Raw genomic sequence first — 20,276 nt, 5'->3', positions numbered from 1 at the left:
TAGTCACACAAAATGAGAGCAGCAATGAGGTCAATACTACCTAATCTACAACATCTCTCTCTCTCTCTCTCTCTCTCTCTCTCTCTCTCTCTCACTCACTCCCTCTGTGACCCAGTTAAGAGATTCCCAGTTACAAGCCTGCTCTGTTTTATTATGGATTATCTCCTTTTCACACTGTAGATCCTCCATAGCTCTTTTTTTTTTAAATGTAAGTTCCATGACATGGACAACATGCATTAATGTGTTGTAGTAAATCAATCCTACAACACAAGGCCATTCCAGTGATAGAATTGCGCCTGAATGAATGCTTTCCTGTAAGTTCTGTCATGTTCTGTCAAAATCAATATGGTGAACTGAACTCTGTCTGCTCTGTTTCACACCCACTAGCACAGGATAATGTTGCATTAGCACAGTTTGATTCAACTTTTTACATATATATATTTTTTACTTTTATGTACTTGTCAACCCTTGTCAACAATCTTTCTGGCATCTGTTCTGCAGGTGGGACTCCAGGCGAGGAGTGGCACGATGATTCAGAGAATAACGGGACAATCCTTCTCCCAGACTGTAACGGCGACGCTACAGCTCCAGCGTGCAAGCTCTCAAACCAATCCTCGACCTCTGTGAACCAAGACGACTTCACCTCCGACGAATCACAGCGTCCCTCCCTGGCCCGTAGCCCGCCCCTCTTTGTCCCACTGTGCTCGGACTGGAACACTGCCCTCGCTACGTGGGGACTGGCATGGGAAGCTTACATCTACGGACTGGGTTCTGTCTTCGCTGTGTTTGGCCTGATATCCATCATCTGCTTGTTAGGCCTGCCCCTGCGTTGTCCGGCTGGATGCCCCTATTTCTCATTGCTGCACCTGTTTCTGCTGGCTGTCGCAGGCCTCCGAGCCTTCTCGTTGCTTTACGACGCGTACGGTCACAGAGTGCGTCTTCCGCCTCTGGCCTCCTTCCTGATGTCGGAGCTGCCCTTCCCGTGCCTGACCTCGGCCTTCTCCCTCGCTTTCCTCCTGCTGTCCCTGCGCTCGCGGATGCACCTGTCGCTCTCGTTCTCCATCTCGGCCTCCTTCTCTGTCCTGCCCAAACCCTGCCTGTTGCTCTGTCTGTCCCTGCTGCATTTCGGCATCTCCGTGGGCTGCGTTGGCCTCCTCCTGCTCCTGCCGGGCCTCCCCCCTCTGCTTCTCCTCCTGCCCCGGGGACTGTTCGTGTGCCTCTCTGTTCTCCTGCCGTGCTCCTACCTCGTCTTCTACTGCTTCATACGAGCCGACACCAAGCACATCTACCGGCTGAGTGACAACAGCGAGGGCGGAGGGTCGCCCGTGGTAATGCGGCCCGCGAGCTGCCCATTTGCAGAGGTCGAGGACTGGGGTAGGGCGGCCTGTGCCGGCATAGGAGCAGCGCTGTCCCTGTTGGGGTGCGGAGGGCTACAGCTGTACGGGATCTTGCACGCCCTCGGGCTGGGTGGGGTCGAAGGACGTGGGTTCCAGCCCTGGCCCTGGTGGGGCTACGAGCTGGGCTGCAGGCTGTGTGAGGCGGGCGTGTATCTGGGCTTGTCAGTCATTGGCACACAGCCTCTATTCTGTCACACTAACTCGGCCCTCAGGACCATGACTCATCCCCGGCCGGGGTCTTGGTCTCGTCTTACCTGCTCCTCTCCCTCGGGAGGACCCAGTAGTCTGCCCTCTCAGGAGCTTGTTAAGTCTCCCGGCGTCCCCTATCACTACCCCTGGTCCCAGAGCAAGCAGGAAAAGGTGATGCTCTGTAACGTCATCAGTAAGGGACAGTCAGAGGCTCTCCCTCTTTGCCCAATGGTGGACTCCCCTCCAAGTGGGATAGACTCTGTTCTTCATAGCTACACCTGGACCTCCGTATTCCCTCTTCCTGCACCTCCTAGCCCGCCCCGTAGAACCAAAGTTGGGGCAGAGTCGCAGCTAGACTCCCAGTACGGCCTGGGCTTGGACACTGACTCTACTGGGGACCTGCGCCCCCCATCTCCCATAAACCTGTCCCGCAGCATTGACCAGGCCCTATTCAGTGAAGCCCTATTCTCCCACAGTCTCTTTGACCCCCCGAGAATGGCGCACGCCTCCTCCAGCCTGTCATTAAACGCCCCCTCTCAAGGCACTTCAAAGCAGGGCCACAGCTCGGGAGACGGTGGCCTCTATCGAACCTCTTCATGTGGAGAAATGGACGAAGAGAAGCCCCTGTCCAAGACGCGAGCTCCCCAGCAGGGGGGGACTCTTTCATGCCACAACCAGCTTCCATCACCGCCTGAGCAGTGGGGCTCCCTGTGCCAGGCGTCTCTGAGCAGCTCATCCCAAGGCCTATGCTGCAGTGTTGAGGAGACGGGGAAGACACGTTCACATCCCTGGGCCAACAAAGGGCAAAACGTCTCCCAGAACAGCCTCCCTAGGGCCATCCCACACCTGCCTTGTTACAGGCGTTACCGGACCCTCAGCCTAGCCTCGCAGGATAGCCAGGGATCTGGCAGACTGGTGGGTACGGAACACCTGAGTGAAAGCAGGCAGCTGGAACGGGATATGGCCGTGCAGGCTGAGTTTGTCAATGTGTGCAGGCAGATTGATGCTCTGAGCGTGTGCAGTGACACCATTGATTTGTAGGCCTCTGTGTGAATTGACCGAGATTGTAAAATTATATAAATGCAGCACATATAGATTAAGTTTGTTTTGTGGAATTAAATTATACATCATTCTAGTTGTATAGTATATGTGGAAAACAGCTAACTAGAGTACTGTACGTATTTTGCATTTTTCTTGTAGGGCTTATGAATTGTTATTTATTATTATTACATGTGGCAGAAACAACAAATTTACTTTTCATACTGTACAGTCAATATTCTTGACATTTAAGATGAGACTCAAAGCTGACTTCAACATTGCAAATTTTTTGTAAACACGTTTACCATTCTTCTCACACTGTGCAATGTCTACTGTTTAGAAATGACCATGGCAGCTTCATGCAAGCAGTAAGGTTTAGTGCCATCTGCTGGGGGTAATATTGAACTTAATCTTCTTTTTGAACAACCAAAAACCCTTGCTTAATAAACTCTATGCAGTAATTTGTGTGTAGCTGAAGTTGAAAGATTTTTGCGGATGTACCTCTGAGGACTTATAATATATGAACAATATTATGTTCAAGGATCAAAGGAACATTACACACTATATGGCCCCAGCCTTGTACTCCAATTCTCATTCCGTTGCCTGTATTGTAATGTTGTCCAACTAGGAGGTAAGTAAGGTTGTTTACTTGTAAGTCACTCTATATAAGAGAATGAATAATCGATTGAAGGACTCTTGCTGTGGGACAAATTAACCCTTTAGGCTCAAGCAAAGGTCATTGTATATTTATGGCACTGCAAACAGTGTCCACCATTAAGCTTTGTGTTGATTCTCCGTGTTGTCTACCAAGTTGAACCAGATTAGTCAAATATTAACAGTGATTCTCAATGTCAAGTCAACTGGAATATGTCATGACACATTAAACAAACATATGGCACAACTGCTGCAATGTACCAGACACCTGTGTCGAATATCATCCCCTCCATTATCATATTACGGTATTATTATTATTATTACTTAAAGGGCAAGGAGTGCCTGTGTCAATATTACACAATCATGAGAATAAACATTACGCTACATGCTTTACTTTTGCATTTTAGTTTTGTTGTTCTTCTACAACTCGTTTGACTGTGGTTGTACTGTACTATACCATGATCGTATGATGTATTGGATTTCATTTTCCACAATCAGAGGTTAAACACTGAGAGTCAGGAGTGTGGGAGTCAAGAGGACTATTTCTGATCAATTTAACACACATCCCCTTTAGTGGAGCTGAATCAATATGAAAAGTAGAGTGTATTACATTATGACAAGAAGGCTTGTAAGTTGTAACTCACGTGATGATCTGTATGAAATATTTATTATGACATTTCTCCCATATCTTCAAGTTAAGTTAAGTTAAATATCTGTGTGGAGGATTGAAACTTCAAACCTTTGTTACAGAGCATATCATCGTTACAAGACTTATTTTCTTAAATTCAAAAGAGGCCATATATGTTTCTTTTTTTTAAGATGTCTTTTTGGGCTTTTAATGCCTTAATTGATAGTACAGTAAGTAGACTGGAAACGGAGAGAGATGGGGAGTGACACGCAGCAAAGGCCGTCGAGATTTGGACTCGAACCCGCAGCACGCCATCAGGCTACATCGGCTCAATTTTCGCCCATGCTAAACCCCTTATCCCTAAACTACTTTTTGAATAGTTAAAATAGCCAATCTACAAGCTCACAACGTGTCGATGTAGATTGGATATTTTAACTATTCAAAAATGTTTTTCAAAGTAGTAAAAAAAAAAAGGGCAAAGTAGTTTAGAGATAAGGGGTTTAGCAATTAGCATGGACGAAAACAGAGCCCCTAGGTGTCCAGACCACTGTGCAATGGTGTGAGTTTTAATGGGAGAGAAAACGTCAACATATTGGATTTACATGCATGTCTTCCCATTTTCCTTGGCAAAGTTCCAAAGTAACACCAATTATGGTTGTTAAAATGTATAATCTTTATTCGTACTCATACACAATATAAACATCTAAGATTCATCTGAAGCCTGAGCAGTGAGCACAGCTATACAGGCAGTTCACTCCTAATAGAGGACATGTTCAGCAGAAGAATGGTGTCACTGAATGTCAATGCAGTCGGGAAATCCTTTCAACTGCCCTTTAGTGCATTAATGCCATCCTAAATGTTCTACAAATGAATGAAACCATGTTGAATGACCTCTGTAGATAGTGTTGATCAAACATAGGTATACATGTGCATATTGTTATAACGTCCCAGGAAACGACTAAATAAAATACAAAATAAATAAATAAAAAGAAAGTACTGAATAAGCTAAATCAGTGGTACTTTGGGCACCCACACACAAGGAACCATTAGTGTGCTAAAAGGATTCAGAGCATATTTTCTAAATGCCTAAATTGTAATTGTAAATGACTATGGGTGCAATTGATTCCATGTGCCTATACAAAAATAATTATATATCATTATACTATGCAGTAGTTAGTATGTACAGTTAGTTATGTGCAGTCTATGACCATATTAAAGGTAGTTACATGTGAATCTGCAACATTAAGTTCTGGGAATATTTACAAGGAGGGAGTGTGCAGGTTGGAACCATTATTGTTCTTTCCATCTTGACAAACTGGAGAGATTGTGCAACTGTACATTCAAAAATCAAACAAATTAGTCAAAATATATATGTTTCTGTGCAATAGATACTTGAACAAGCTAAATGTGACGAATTATAAAGCGTTTAACTTTTTGTCACCCCAAAAAAACAAGTAACACTCTCTTCAGTTATAAGGCCCTCTGGTTACACGTGCCAAAGTGAAATTAAGGCTAATGCTTAGTTTTAGTCACTTCTGTATTGCTAATAGTGTAGCGCATACACAAATTACACATAACTCGTCATATAAAGTAATACAGTTGAAATTACAATACAGAGTGACATGCAAGCTAAATCATTGTTTAACAATGGTAAACTCAAAGCATACTTTAAAAAAGACAGGGGTCTCTATCCTTTTTTTAATCCACAAAGCAAAATCCATGGTAGTCAATTAATAGGCCGTCAAAAATGTGAGATACCCTAGTCAGAGTGATCATAATTATATTTTATATTTTAACCATATTTCAATCATGGATATTCATTTCTAATTCATATCACATTGTAAAAACACAATACAAAGTAGCCTATACTGCCTATACAAAGCCAAAGTGCAGTAACTATGGTTTTAAACCCACATTATAGCCATGTATCCTGTCCAGGTGACCTTGAATAGCCTGCATAGGCCTAGCTCTGGTCCATAGCTCTTATGCCTTTGCATTAGAGCTATGGTTGTGTCACTTCAGAGCTTCAAAAGTCTAACTTCAGCTCCTCTTAGTAGGCCTACATGTCTCTCTTGAGATCAGCAATAAGCTTACCTTAATGTGTAACCTTGGAGGGGATCAGTAGATTCGTTTCAGAGACATACACAGAGTGTATCACCATAACTATTTTTTTAGTTTAATTTCATCACATGTATCCATTGTGTCTCAAAGCTGCAGGCATGGGGACGTTGGGTGCCGATCGAGAGGTTCCTCCTTTCACTCCTCCCTCAGTAAAGTCGTTTCTCGTAACTGCAGTCGGAAAACAAGACAACCGCCACCACCACCGGTCAATTAGGTTTAGCTGAATACTGTTATACAATGTTGGATGGGGATTGAAGAGGGTGGAAGTGTGCACACAGGATGGATGGATGTACTTACATGGCACAAAAGAATATCTAACATGAGAGCATGAGCAAGAGAAAGAAGAGAGAACACAGTTTGACAGTTTGCTAACTTCAGAAATATTTCACTTCACTCGACAATCGGAAAGGAAAAGGTTATGACACAGAAACCACAGAGAAAGATCTAACAGGATATACGACTTCACTTTTTATTCCTAGGTTTGTTTGGAAAGCAGCAGATAAGCTCACACCATGTTCAACACGTTGAGTATCTGTGTTAGGGGTACAACACAGATACTGACAGACTGCAATGGACCACAAAACCCACCACCACACCACAATACGCAATGTAATTAGAAGGTATGACAACACCAATATAACACAGGACCCCATACCACAAAATGTACTGCACATTTCAAAATAAAAAAATGCCCAGGATAGATTTTCTTTTCGTTTTGGCCAATTTCTTTAAAATTTGGAACGTGAAATGTATTGCTTTACACAATGAGCAGAAAAAAATTGATGTGTAGGGTGTCAAACAACCTCCACAAGGGTTTATGTGTTGAAAATGGCAACAAGAAAAGAAGGAAAAACTTACCTCTAGTCAAGTGAACAAATGCAGCTACAACGTTTTTTTGTCTAAAAGTTAAAGCTCTATATTCTGATAGTAATCATTTCTATAGGCTAGTGTTTGTTCAATAACAGGGTTCATTTAATGCTCATTTATTTGTGTCATCACTTCCAATTTGACTAAAGAGCTGGAGAGACAGGGACTTAATGAACAATCACTTGTAGTAATTCCGTATTTAAGGCTGTAATGATGACTGCGGAGCTACAAGGCGTGCCACTAAAACAGACTACTAAACTAAATTGGATGTTACAACTTACACAGAATGACTTTAAAACACTTCCGTTAATGTTGAACAGCAAAAAGGTGTCATTGCAGAAAACAGAAGCAGAGGAGAGGAATCCTGTATTGGAGAGAGAAGGTCGACAGGGGACAACAAAGGTCAGACTTACGAGTGGAGGCCGTGGACACCGCCCTCAACCTGTGCAGACATGGTTCTCTTCTCAAACTTCAGCTCTCCAGAGTACATCATGGATCTGCACGGGACAATTAAGACACACATGTCAAGTTGAAGATCATACAAGGCACACAATGTTTTCCATTATCTTCTTAATGGACCACTTCACCGCTTTTCAACTGATCTTCATATAATTGGTCCTCACTAATATTCATATCACCCTTTTTTCTACTCAGTCTGTGTCTCATAGATTGTATTTTCGTGAGAACAATGGCATTGCAACTTTTCAGAAATAGAAAGCCTGCCGTTTCAATTAACTTGGATTCCCTAAGTGGTCCTTTAACGATGATAGAGCTAAAATTAATATCTCTGCTGTCGGGAAGAAACCAACACACAGACGTAAAGGGTGTTCAATAGCACTGATTCATGCAAAAAAAATTGAAAACCTCAAAAATGGAGTTAGGTGGTTTCCTCCCGACAGAAACAAATAATATATATTTTTGCCATTTTAATATACTTAACCTACACAGCATTATATTTCCAATGTCACGCAACACTCATACACCACACACTTACCGCAGTATGGATAGGCTCTTGGCCCCGATATCTTGACAGCCATGTTGGATACCAGCAATGAGGTAGGGAACAAACTTTTGGATGGAGCCTTTGTCCTGTACTGATCCTGACACTCCCTGGGCCACCTTCACCCCATCCCCCTCACTGGACACGGACACACACACACACACACACACACACACACACACACACACACACACACACACACACACACACACACACACACACACACACACACACACACACACACACACACACACACACACAGGGGATAATTAGTGACGGCACACTTAGTAGAATGATGGCCTATTTCTATGGCCCCTGATCTCTTTTTTTCACTTACATTTTTATCCCACAATGTTGTAACCCATTTGTCAATTGTTTAAAAACGTAATTCCGGGGCGCTACACTCCCTCTGCCAAACCTGAGGAGAGCAACGGACTGACCTCATGCTTCCTTCAGTGCATGAGGAGTCCTTTTCACCTGACAGGGGGGAGTTTTGCCCGTTGGACCTGATGCCCGTCCATCAGGTGCCCCGACTGGCCAGGGGGAGGCAGTATAGAGACCAATACTGCATGTTTTACCTAAGGGGACATGGGGAGAACATGCTCTGAGCGTCTCTACCTGAAGTAGCGTTTCTGACTGTTGCTGTTTTTCTCCATGGCGTCCAGAGAGCCCATGCCGCGGTACTTCTTCAGACGCACACCATCCGTAAAGAAATATTCCCCTGGAGCTTCAGTGGTTGCCGCGAGCAACGACCCCATCATCACTAAGGACAGTAAGACCCCATCATCACTAAGGACAGTAAGACCCCATCATCACTAAGGACAGTAAGACCCCATCATCACAAAGGACAGTAGTCAACATCATCATCAGTAAGGACAGTAAGACCCCATCATCAGTAAGGACAGTAAGACCCCATCCTCACTAAGGAAAATAAGACCCCATCATCACTAAGGACAGTAAGATCCCATCATCAGTAAGGACAATAAGACCCCATCATCACTAAGGACAGTAAGACCCCATCATCACTAAGGACAGTAAGATCCCATCATCAGTAAGGACAATAAGACCCCATCATCACTAAGGACAGTAGTCAACATCAACGACTGTCAGAAACAATCTGAAAGATCATGTGACATGACATGACACAGCACTAAGAAATGTATGTTTAATGATGTTATGTTAATGTGTGTCTTACACACATTAACTACTGCTGATTTCTGCACATTTCGCCACATTTCGCCACATAGGCCATAATAGTACAAATCTATTAATTTGAATTTTATAGCTAATCTTATATTATCTTAGTCAAAGTAGGCTAAAAGGAACAACATTTTGACCTTAAAGGTCGATGAAGACGTATTGTTATAACTGTTGCCACTACAAGTAATATAATTTGTTTATTTCTCTAAGACAAAGTTCATAAGAAGGCTAAAATAAGTCCATGATTGTTTATATTTCTAAAAGTTCTAAGTTCATAATTAAGAAGTTCATAGAAGGCCCAGGCCGTAGCGTAGCGGTCTGGGCACCGGACTGGTGATCCAGTCGCGGTGTGCCGCGGGTTCGACTCCCGAACCCGACACGGCCTTTACCGCATGTCATGCCCCCATCTCTCTCCCGTTTCCTGTCAGCCTACTATCTGTCCCTTAAAAAATCAATAAAAGGCGTAAGCCGCAAAAAAATATATATAAAAAAAAAAAAAAAAAAGAAGTTCATAGAAGTCACATTCATGTTAAAACATTATTTCATTTATTTTGTGTTAAGTTGTTGTAATGCTTTTATTTTGAAGGGTCAAAGCCACATTCTGTGTCTCGTTTGGTCTGCTCTCATGTCAATTGGTACACAGGAGTTTTGTGTAAGCAATCAAGCCACAAGCTGTCAAGCAGCAAGGTGCAGCAGGGCAGCTCCGGTTTACACTGGTCACACAAAAGAGACTTTAAAGTTATAAGAAAGGTCACAATGAGACTGTCATAAGTAAAGGTTATAAGGACCTGAAGACCTGAAGAGATTCCCTTCTTGTTGCGCACGCAGCCAACGAGGTATTTGTTGTTTGTTGTCTGTATTTTACTTTGGTAAAATGCTTCATGCTGTGCATGTCGTTCTATTGTTTTGTTTATAGTTTTCACGGTGAATTTGGAGGATACACAAGCCTTCAAATAAATCAGTAGAGGAAACCACTTGTGTCTGTCTGTGCTTGGAGGGAGTTACATTAGTATATAGGATGAAATATAAATAAAATACATTTTGTTTTACCTTCTCCTTGATGTCCAGCACCAGGCCTACAGTAAAGGTACAAAAGATGTACACACAATCTTATTCAAAGTAGACATTCCCATACCTGTAGAGGCTCCAAGGGCCAAAGCCTTAACTACATGTCCGACAGTCTGAATGCCGCCATCAGCGATGACGGGCACTCCAAAACGGCGGGCGTACTCTGCTACTTTATACACTGACGTACCCTGGGGTCGACCACATGCCATAACTGAGAAAAGAATGCAGTGTGTTGGTGTTGGGCACACACACAGAGACATGCACACACATAAAAAATACAATGATACATGAAAAGTCCACAGATAGTGGGTTCCAGCCACTATCTGTGGATAGTCTTGCTGACCCTACCTTCTTGGGTGATGCAAATGGAGCCACAACCCATGCCCACCCTCAGGGCATCCACACCAGCATCTATCAGGTTCTTAGCCTGAGCAGCTGTCACCACTAGAAGGAGCCAAAGACAAACAATCAGTAGAAGATGGGCTACCCAGAGAACGATAACCTGAAAGGTACTTTTACAAGACAAATGCAGAGATGCATAGATCTCTCTCTCTCTCTCTATATATATATATATATATATATATATATATAGAGAGAGAGAGAGAGATGAGTGAGGGGGGAGCTTACCGTTTCCACCCACGACCTGAAGTTCAGGATATTTCTGTTTTATGTAGTTGATCATGCTTATTTGATACACAGAGTTCCCTTGAGAAGAGTCCTGTGATGCAAGCATTCAGGTGAGAGAGATTGAACAAGAAACCAACAACAAATAGTCATTAAGAAATGGTTGAATAAATTTGAAAATGTTCAATACTAGTGCACTAGCTGACGAATATTACAATAATTATATTTTTTGAGTGGTATAAACAGCCATAGTGTAGATTCTGTCTGAACACAAACATTAAATGCCATTGACAATGAATGGAGAATATGTGTCTCATGTGTCTGAGCAAATCGGCATATGTATGTCGGTGGCCACCCTTGGCCAATAAGGGACCACCATTCTTGATGATGTACGATGATGTACAATGATTAGAGTGTGGGCTGCGTGGCCCTCACTTCACACGGGTGTGATTTTGTATTATGTTATTTATGTTTACTTTTGATGTTCAGAGATTGCAGATTGAATGGGTGAGATAGGTGAAAGTTTCTGGAACAATTCACTACTAGTACATGTGCATGTGTTGTTTAATAGAGACAAGCATCTTACCCAACAAACCATGATTAGGCATGCCTTATTACAATTCTAATCATTATTATGACAACCTAATAATGATGATGAAACAACATTTCAGCAGACCACCAGAGAACACTCACCAGGACCACCAAATCCACCCCAGCCTGCACGAGGTGGTCCAACCTGTGCTTGTCGTCGTCCCTGGTGCCGATGGCCGCCCCACATAACAGCTGCTTCCTGGAGTCCTTGGAGGCCAGCGGGTAGTCTCTGTTCTTCTTCAGGTCAGTCCTAGCAATGATGGCCACGAGCTCATCACTGCCGTTCACTATGGGCAACTTGCCTGAAAGACAGTAGGGAAGAGTGTAGATCTGAATGAGAAGTGAGGTGATGTCTCAGTCCAACAGCAGACGTGTGACAGTTAAGGATAAAACTAATGGCATAGAGTGGACAAAATGCTGTCAACCGTCTAGTGTTCTCAGTGTGGGTCATATTATTACAAAGAAATTAAACATTGTCACATAATTTCATATTTCAAAAACTGACCAATGCCTAAAGAAATTAGGGAGACACTTGGGCTGCCATTAAAAAAAGAAAAAATCTAAGTCAAGTCAAGATGACGGCCGAACGGTATTGCTAGTTTTAAACTTAAGCATTAGGCTACATTAAAATATGTATTTTAAAACATTTGAGGTGAAAAATATGTCCTTTTAGCACTGACTCTCTCTCTGTCCTGCTGCACAATGAGACAAAAACAGCTCTCTTCACAGTACCTTTTTTGCTGCGTTGGAGAAGGTCATTGGCCTCTTTCAGCGTGACACCAGCTGGTGCGACAACTAAATCTTCCCTCTTTGTCATTGCCTGGTATACAAACAGAAATGAAATCCATTCAAATGTTCGGTGTCTTTATGTTTAACTTTAACACATTGAGACCTGAGACCAGATTCTAATCTAAATCAGACAGTTTTCTGAAAAACCTATGTCAGTGGTTCTCAAACTATTTCATGTCAAAATTATATGTAATTGGCCGCGGACTCCCATCTGAAAATATGCTGTTCCAGGGACTCCCAGAAGCAAATATTTGAGTTAAAAACGTTCGCTGTGAAATAATACATATTCAAAGATTTGCACACATTTTCAAGATTTTTCAATAATAGCAGATCTACAAGTTCATAGCACTGCACTCGGGTGCCTGCTATTTTTCAACAGATAAAGTTTAAAATAATGGTTAAAGTGGTTAAAATCTATACATACAAATGTGTCCTCAGGTCTAAATAAAAAAGTCAATCAAATACAAACGCGCACAAATATAACACAAATAGCCTACCTCCTCCAGCGGTCTGTCGTGGTCCTTCTCAGACAGGAAGTCAATGTCCCTGGAGGTGACGATGCCCACCAACTTGCTGCCCATCTTGCCCGTCTCTGTGATGGGGATCCCTGAGAAACCATGACGCACCTTGGCGTCCAGCACATCCTTCACAGTGTGGTGGGGGCTCATCACCACCGGGTCTGTAATGAAGCCCTGCTCGAATTTCTGCCAATGAAATCACAAAATATGGCATAGTTTTCTTTTTGTTTTTTATGTTCTGTTTATTCATTTTTTGTTTTTTACAAATATAGAAGTAAATTGAGAAATACAAACAGAGTAACAAATACAAAAACAAAACACAAACTCCAAATCAAGACAACCAAAGAACATTCAAAACACAACAAAATATGGCATAGTTAAAATATTGAGTGGACACACAAAGTTGTGCATAGAAGGGAGGAGCTAGCGCCCCTCAAAAAAAGGGGGAGGAACGGGGACTTTAACTTGTTTACATGGACCAGTTTCGAATAGCAGCCACCCGTAAGTGCTCTTTGAGACCGGCGTAGACACTCAAGATTATACAGAAATAATTTAATTGCCTATGTGGCATAATAGCAAGCACTTAATTATTGTCCAGGGCTTCCACAGTATTATAGAAAGTTTATATAAAGGTTGGATAAATAGACTTATAGACTCTTATGTGCCTCAGCTCTTACCTTCACCTTGCGCACCTCATTGGCCTGGAATTCAGCAGTGCAGTTATGGTGTATGATGCCGATCCCACCCATCAGCTGAAATACACATAAACCCACCGACTGAGGGGTCATATGATATGGTTGATACGGTGACGGTCACTTCCATAACTAAGACAGGACAAGTTCAATCTTTATATCCTCCACTACACCACTGGGAAAAGGTGGCTACGCTCGTGAAAAAGTATTATAGGCCTAGTAAGGAATTTCTTTTAGGGATCACATATAAAATATCTGCGAAAATGCCTTTCCAGCATCCAAAATATATTTGGAAACATTCTTGCTGTATGGGACGTACTTCCATTTTAACTTACACTATTGGAGTGATGTGTTGTATTAGGTTACTCACTGCCATGGCAATGGCCATGGATGACTCTGTGACAGTGTCCATAGGAGAGGAGATGAGAGGGGTCTTCAGGCTTATCTTCCGTGTCAACGCAGACGTTAGATCCTTAGTGGGACAAACAAAAACATTGGCATCACTGTATGATTCTCTTTTTTTGAATCAACTTAAAATAAAAGTTAAGTCATATTTACATTTGGAAAAAAATCAGCAACTCATTAACAAACCAAACCAAAACCGTTTGGTTTACATATAATAGAGTATAGCCTAAATAAGATTTACTGTTACTATGTGGTGGTCACAAACAGAAGTGGAATATTTTTTCAAAGTAAACAGTGGCAACACATATAATATAACAAGTTCCATACATTAATAATATGCTATAATCATAGTGTTACGAAGGCTTTCACATTATCTAGTTTGTTTAACAGGTAGGTATTCGGACTCCATTTAACGGACTTATCGTGACATCACCAAGATGACACGAGCACCTTAGCCAACGGGTTAAAGAACACATTCTCAGAGGGAAGCCAGATTCAATTCACCTCCCCAGAATATATATCCGGTCTTCAGGATTCGACTGTCTCCAAGACCTTTTTCAAGACTCAACCTCCAATTTGCATGGTATGTACCCTCACAAAAAACATGCAGTAATCCTGGTCTCTAAACTCATGCCTTCTCCTGGCCAGCCGGGGCGCCTGATGGAGGGGAAAGGAACTGGTTGTAATAACGTGTTCCTTCCACGCGCTACGTCCAACCGGGGAAACTCACCCCTGTCAGGTGAACAGAAGCGGCTTGGACTCCTCCTCATGCATGGAAGGAAGCATGAGGTTAGTCTGTTGCTCTACCCAGGTTGGCAGAGGACGTTTAGCACCCATGATTACATCAAATAATTGTCACTGGGTGAAAAAATGGGTTTCAAAATTGTGGACTCGACCTCCAGCACTCTTATCATAAGGATCCTATCCTAAGAGCTCTCCTTCGACACTCCTCTGAATCGACAGTTTGACACACACACACACACACACACACACACACACACACACACACACACATACACTCCTTCTCTCTGCTTGAGCTACTAGTTGCCCTGTACCACCTTCATAACTGCGAGGGTTGATATATCACCGACTCAGAGGAGCCCATGCTGCCCAGCGCCACCGAGAATGTGCTGCCCAGCGCCACTGACCCCGAGCTGCCCTGCGCCACCCAGCCCGAGACCCAGGGATGTAGCTGACCACTTGGTTGCCCTACTCGTAAGATATTTGTGCTGCTGCCCCCCCCCCCCCCTCCCTCCCTCCCGATGAGAGCGCTGCATTTCCTCATTCAGATCGTCTATTTTCGCTGTTTGCAAGGACGCACTGGCACGGCCGCTCGTTATTACGCGGATACATTTGTTCATTTGTTATTATGAGGGTCGGCTTGGCACTTTTTGGCACATTTTGTTGCCCCCTTCGGCGTGTTGCGTGTGCACACTGCACACAGATGAGTCGATGACCTTGTTGGATGGTAGGCCTATGACGTTTCGCGTGAGGCATTACCGAGCTGCTCATTTTGTTTGATGCTAAGTAGATGTATATATTTATTATATAGTAGACCGAAGGGATATATCCTATCCTATGGACCGGGGGAGATATTAGACTTTTGAGGCTATCAGGCTGAGGCTCTGAGACACTCTGCTACACGTGCTGACTTGTTGTTAATGCACTTGCTGTGTGAGGTGACACAGGTGTGTGTGTGTGTGTGTGTGTGTGTGTGTGTGTGCGCGCGCGCGCGAGCGTTCGTGCGTGTTTTTTTTAACACCTGTTGTCTATCCTGTAAGAACCCTGTGATCTCAGCAACAAATTAATTTCCAATCCCAGCAGAGTTTACAAGGAGGTAAACAATAATGAAAGAACACAATCAAGCTTGATTGCCTACAGCTGTTGCAAACAAAGAAAAACTTCAGCCTAATGAGAGACAGAGCAAAGAATTCATGAGTTGACAGACAAAGGAAGTGCAGTAAATTGAAGGAGTCAGGACATTGACTTTGGGGGGGGATAGAGCTTGAGCCAGTTTGTCTGCACAGTGAGACTTTAAAGAGCTTACAAGCTCAAGACATCGCCTGAGCAAAGCTCAGCCAAGGTGCCATGCCGACACAGCCACAGAAAAGCTGTTTGTGTTGTATTGCCACCCATGTCCGTTGTGCTGGGAAGACTAGAGATGCTCGAGAGCTACACTGCTGGCATCTCAATCAGACATTTATGCAACTGCAGTCGGTCACACACTGGACCACTTTTATTCACTTTATTCGGCTAGTTAGACAATCTTGGAGGTGCAAGAACAAGCAAACAAAGTTTTTAAATTCACGGCTGAAATTCTTATGAACAAAGTTCATGTTGGGTTGGAGTATGCTGCTATATAGCCTTACGTGGCAGCACTTGCAGTGACTGTCAATGTTCACAGAGACTGGACAGTACAATTTACAATTTAGGCATTTAGCAGACGCTCTTGATCCAGAGCGACTTACATTTAAGCAAAAACAAAAGCATGTCATACATCACATTATATACCTTAACAGGACCAACCGCTGACCAACCTGTGCACAATTGACATTGGCTGGGTTTCCCAAAGGAAATATGCATAGTGAGTGGGAGTTTGGTTCTTCTCAACAACACCCCCTTTCACTGTGAACATAGATATTCCGTGCATAGTTGTGCCACGATATGGTAAGCCTGAGGCCTGGTATGGTAGGCCTCAGGCCTACCATACCGGCCTGACCGGTCAATAAAAGAATGCTGAATTAACTAGCTTGTATTGGTAACACACACACACACACACACACACACACACACACACACACACACACACACACACACACACACACACACACACACTGTACAGTATGACATAGGCAACTTGCAAGCCATATCACACTAATCACTAATCACAACAGTTACAGAGATACTCACCACCTCATCTGATGTGAAGTCAATGAAACCAGGTAGGATCAGGAAGTCACTGAAAAGGAAGGAGAACAAAGTTAACAGTAGTAATGGTAGTTTAGCAGTGGTAGTTTCTGCAGCAATAGCAGTAGAAGGTGTTTATTGTAGCCTAATATTTGGAAATAAATTGCCACTAATCATGGCAAAAAACAAACAAACAAACAAACATGACATGACATTAAAAATAGGTCACCCCTAAAGAGTCAGTACTTGCCCAATAACAATACCACCTAAGGTAAATGGCATTACTGGCTACCGGACGGTATTTTCTTTTAACACTATAGGAACATGTGTTTGATATGAATGACACTGTATGTTGATGTGCGTGTGTCTTTACAGTGGGTATACAGTTCAAGGAAACAACCTTCTGACAGAGTACAGTGATACAGTCTAAATATACCCTCCATTAAAACTACACATACACTTACTCGCAGGCACGCACATGCACGCATGCACACACACACACACACACTTACTCGCAGGCACGCACGCACACGCACGCATGCACACACACACTTCGTTCACTTTGCTTTTAATGTCTAATGCTTACATAAGCTCTCTAACATGAAGTGGTATTACTAATAATAATCCTCCATTTTAAACCACAGCAGATTAATTTTTACCGATATAAACTACCGCGACCACTTAGCAGCAGCAGACCGAGAGGCTCGTTGCATGATACTCCAAGCGTGTGTTTGCTTGTTCCATCTGTGTATCTTACTTGTATGTGAGTCCATCACCGATAGAAAAGAGTTGCTGTGCCGTCAGGCCATCCTCAGGAACATAACCCGTTCCTCCACTGATCAAGTAGTCTGCCATGCTGCAACACAAAGACAAACTTTTTTTTTTATTAAGATATTTTTCTTGTGGCTTTCGCCTTTATTTTATTTTATTTTATTTCTTTGTAGAGGTATAGTAGGCTGACAGGAAATGGGGAGAGAGATGGAGGGGTGACATGCAGTAACGGCCGTCGGGATCGGGAGTCGAGCCCACGGCATGCTGCCATAGGCCTCACTCAGACCTTCACAACAGATTGTTGTATAGCTGATGCATGAGACTTGTTTACTGATGCAAGCTCGCAATGCAATTCCAATGGAAGTCACATGGTTTGACACAACATTTTTGTTGTATGAGGGGCAGGGGGGCAGTCGAAACACAGCCGAAAGCTGTACAACAAAAATGTTGTGTCAAACCATGTGACTTCCATTGGAAATGCATTGGGGCGGCCATGACACTTACCTTTTGTTTACATCTAGCATCCAACAATGTTGTATGCTAGATGCGAAGGTGTGAGTGAGGCCATAGCCTACAATACAAACACACACAACTCAGGGAACACAAACACAGACATAGCCTACTACAATACAAACACACACAACTCAGGGAACACAAACACAGACATAGCCTACTACAATACAAACACACACAACTCAGGGAACACAAACACAGACATATACAGTAGGGGGGTGACCATATAGTTAGACATACTAACTACAACACAAACATAATCGTTGCTGTCGGGAGGAAACCACCAAACTTCATTTTTGAGGTTTTAGATTTCTTTCAGTCGGACACACCCTTTACGTCTGGGTGTGGTTTAGAATAGCATTGAACCAATGGAAAGTATTAAAAAGTGACAAAACCTCTTAACTCCATTGGAACTTCAAAGCTAAAGCAGCTAACTCCACCATCTCTCATGCAAGTAATTGACAATTTATAAAGTCACAATTCCAACTTTTGCAGTATTGCATACCTGAAAAATTTATATTTTTAATTTCCTGAAATGTTTGAGTAACTGTAGGTGGTTTCTTCTCGACAGCAGAGATTACAGTCAGCCATATAACAACGTAGACTCAAACAAACTAATAATACAAACATACATACATGGAGTTAGCCATGCTGCAACACAAACATACTGTAAACATGCAGTTGTGCATTACGCTTGGCTTATATTCTCACAGCATTGAATACCTATTCCTTTTCATTCTCTTTCACACCTTACTTTATACAGTTTCAGTATTTTACATACATTCTCCATGATTGACTGCTTTTGACTGAGATTTTATGGCCATAAAAGTGCAGAAAAGGTTATAGTCATAAAGAATGATAAATTGGCTGGTACTGTTGAATATAAAATGTACAAGCTAGTTCCTGTATCCATCTGTCACCGCTTTGAGAAATGAGAATGATCCACTTGTTGAATGTTCAGTATGTTGCTTGCTGTTACGCTGTTATTTTGTTCCAGCTGTTGGATAATATCATATTTATGTTGTGTTTTTATGACTACATTATCTCCCATGTCTTTCTCACAGACAAACAACTCATTGCATGTCAATGGAAACTGTACAGCGGCTAAGAGGATTTGGCTGTGTGCAGGGAGGTGATACCTGGGCTTTTAAAAGCCCAGCGACGTCACTAGAAAGTGAGTTAATGAATTACAAAAGGCTTGGCTTAATGATTTCTGAGTAAGTGATTCCATGTAAGTAATTATGAATGACCATGACCCATTGAGCCATTATACAGTCTGCAGTATTCAAGTCTGACCTCTCTGGTTCATATCCAACTTGGATGCGTGTGGCACTGTATCTCTGCGCCGCTGTCTCATGCCCATGTCCGTGGGGGTTGGCATGGGCGTAGGGCCCACAGGGGTGGGAATGTTCCCCTTCTCTGGGTGGGAGGTGTGGCCGTGCAGGCTCCGTGTCCCCAACAATCCTTCTGTAGTCTATCTGGTAATTGTCCCTCTCCTCTTCTCCAAAGCGGTCATGCCCACCATGCCCCTCCATTTGTGAGTAATCCAGGGATGTGGTCTCTGCGGCCCCCGCCGGCTCACAGACAGAGTCTTTAAGCACTGACATGCACAAAGCACACTTGCATGCACTCACAAAGAGTGACAACTCAGAGGGCAGACACTAGTGTCTGCACTGAGTCTGCACGCATGCACACAGTTAGCAGCTTCAACCTCAATAGCTTTCTGATTTACTCATGAACACCTGTTGCTCTAGCCCCAACACACACACATACACTTGATGAATCAGCATGCATCTGTTTTGGGGGAAATTTGGGGGCAATAAGTAGGATGCAAAATACAAAATTGGAAGCTCAAACTTTGCAGACTCAAATCCTGCGTGGCGTCTCAGAAAAAAAAAGAAAAAGTAATCCTCTCAAAGAAACATTTGCAGCATGCAGTCCTTCAAATATATTCTTCAAAAAAGGAATTGTGTGTGTCTTCTTGGAAGAATGAAGGCTCCCAATGCTTTCACCTGCTCCAAGGACACAAAGACCTCAGAGTCTCGCTGTGGTCCCTGGCCAGGAGGACAATAAGAGGGGTGGAGGCTTCCAGTTGACTTGCAGATGAGCTCCGATACACGGGCACAGCCCAGAGAGTTATCCTTTACAACCGTTGGAGGAGTGCAGTGCAGGACATCCCCAGTATAGCCAGTGAGAGTGTAGGCCCGGGGATAGTGACGAGTTCCCCCGTGGAGGCCTGCAGAAGAGCAGCTCTGCTCAGTTGTTGCTGAGTCCACTCGTCACTCTCTTTCCCCGGTGCCCCGC

General features: G+C 43.2%; 2 protein-coding genes across 4 annotated transcripts in view; one reads left to right on the top strand and one right to left on the bottom strand.

Moving 5' to 3' along the window:
* Nucleotides 1-2,627, top strand: part of prrt4a (proline rich transmembrane protein 4a) — a gene marked incomplete at both ends in the record, with an annotated part of 13,672 nt that extends 11,045 nt beyond the window's left edge. Inside the window, one exon of the mRNA XM_083762693.1 lies at nt 502-2,627. Coding sequence (XP_083618819.1) covers nt 502-2,627 — 2,126 coding nt within the window. The remainder of the gene's footprint in view (nt 1-501) is intronic.
* A 3,546-nt stretch (nt 2,628-6,173) lies between these two features.
* impdh1a (IMP (inosine 5'-monophosphate) dehydrogenase 1a) lies at nt 6,174-17,544 on the bottom strand (the record flags this gene model as incomplete). Of its 3 annotated transcripts, none has more annotated exons than XM_083762409.1 (14): nt 6,174-6,195; nt 7,308-7,391; nt 7,889-8,032; nt 8,513-8,657; nt 10,230-10,373; nt 10,511-10,606; nt 10,790-10,880; nt 11,480-11,679; nt 12,110-12,197; nt 12,664-12,870; nt 13,362-13,436; nt 13,747-13,848; nt 16,692-16,740; nt 17,446-17,544. In XM_083762409.1, the coding sequence occupies 14 exons, from the start codon at nt 17,541-17,543 to the stop codon at nt 6,174-6,176; spliced, it is 1,545 nt and encodes a 514-aa protein (XP_083618535.1). The 3 variants fall into 3 exon arrangements, with proteins under 3 accessions (XP_083618535.1, XP_083618536.1, XP_083618537.1); XM_083762410.1 differs by having other exon boundaries at nt 13,377-13,436; nt 17,446-17,543; XM_083762411.1 differs by lacking the exon at nt 13,362-13,436 and having other exon boundaries at nt 17,446-17,543.
* Between the last annotated feature and the right edge of the window lie 2,732 nt (nt 17,545-20,276).

The sequence above is a fragment of the Protomyctophum parallelum genome (genome assembly GCF_964188405.1).
Source record: "Protomyctophum parallelum genome assembly, chromosome: 4".
Classification (NCBI taxonomy): Eukaryota; Metazoa; Chordata; class Actinopteri; order Myctophiformes; family Myctophidae; genus Protomyctophum; species Protomyctophum parallelum.
This window is presented reverse-complemented; position numbering and strand designations above follow the sequence as displayed.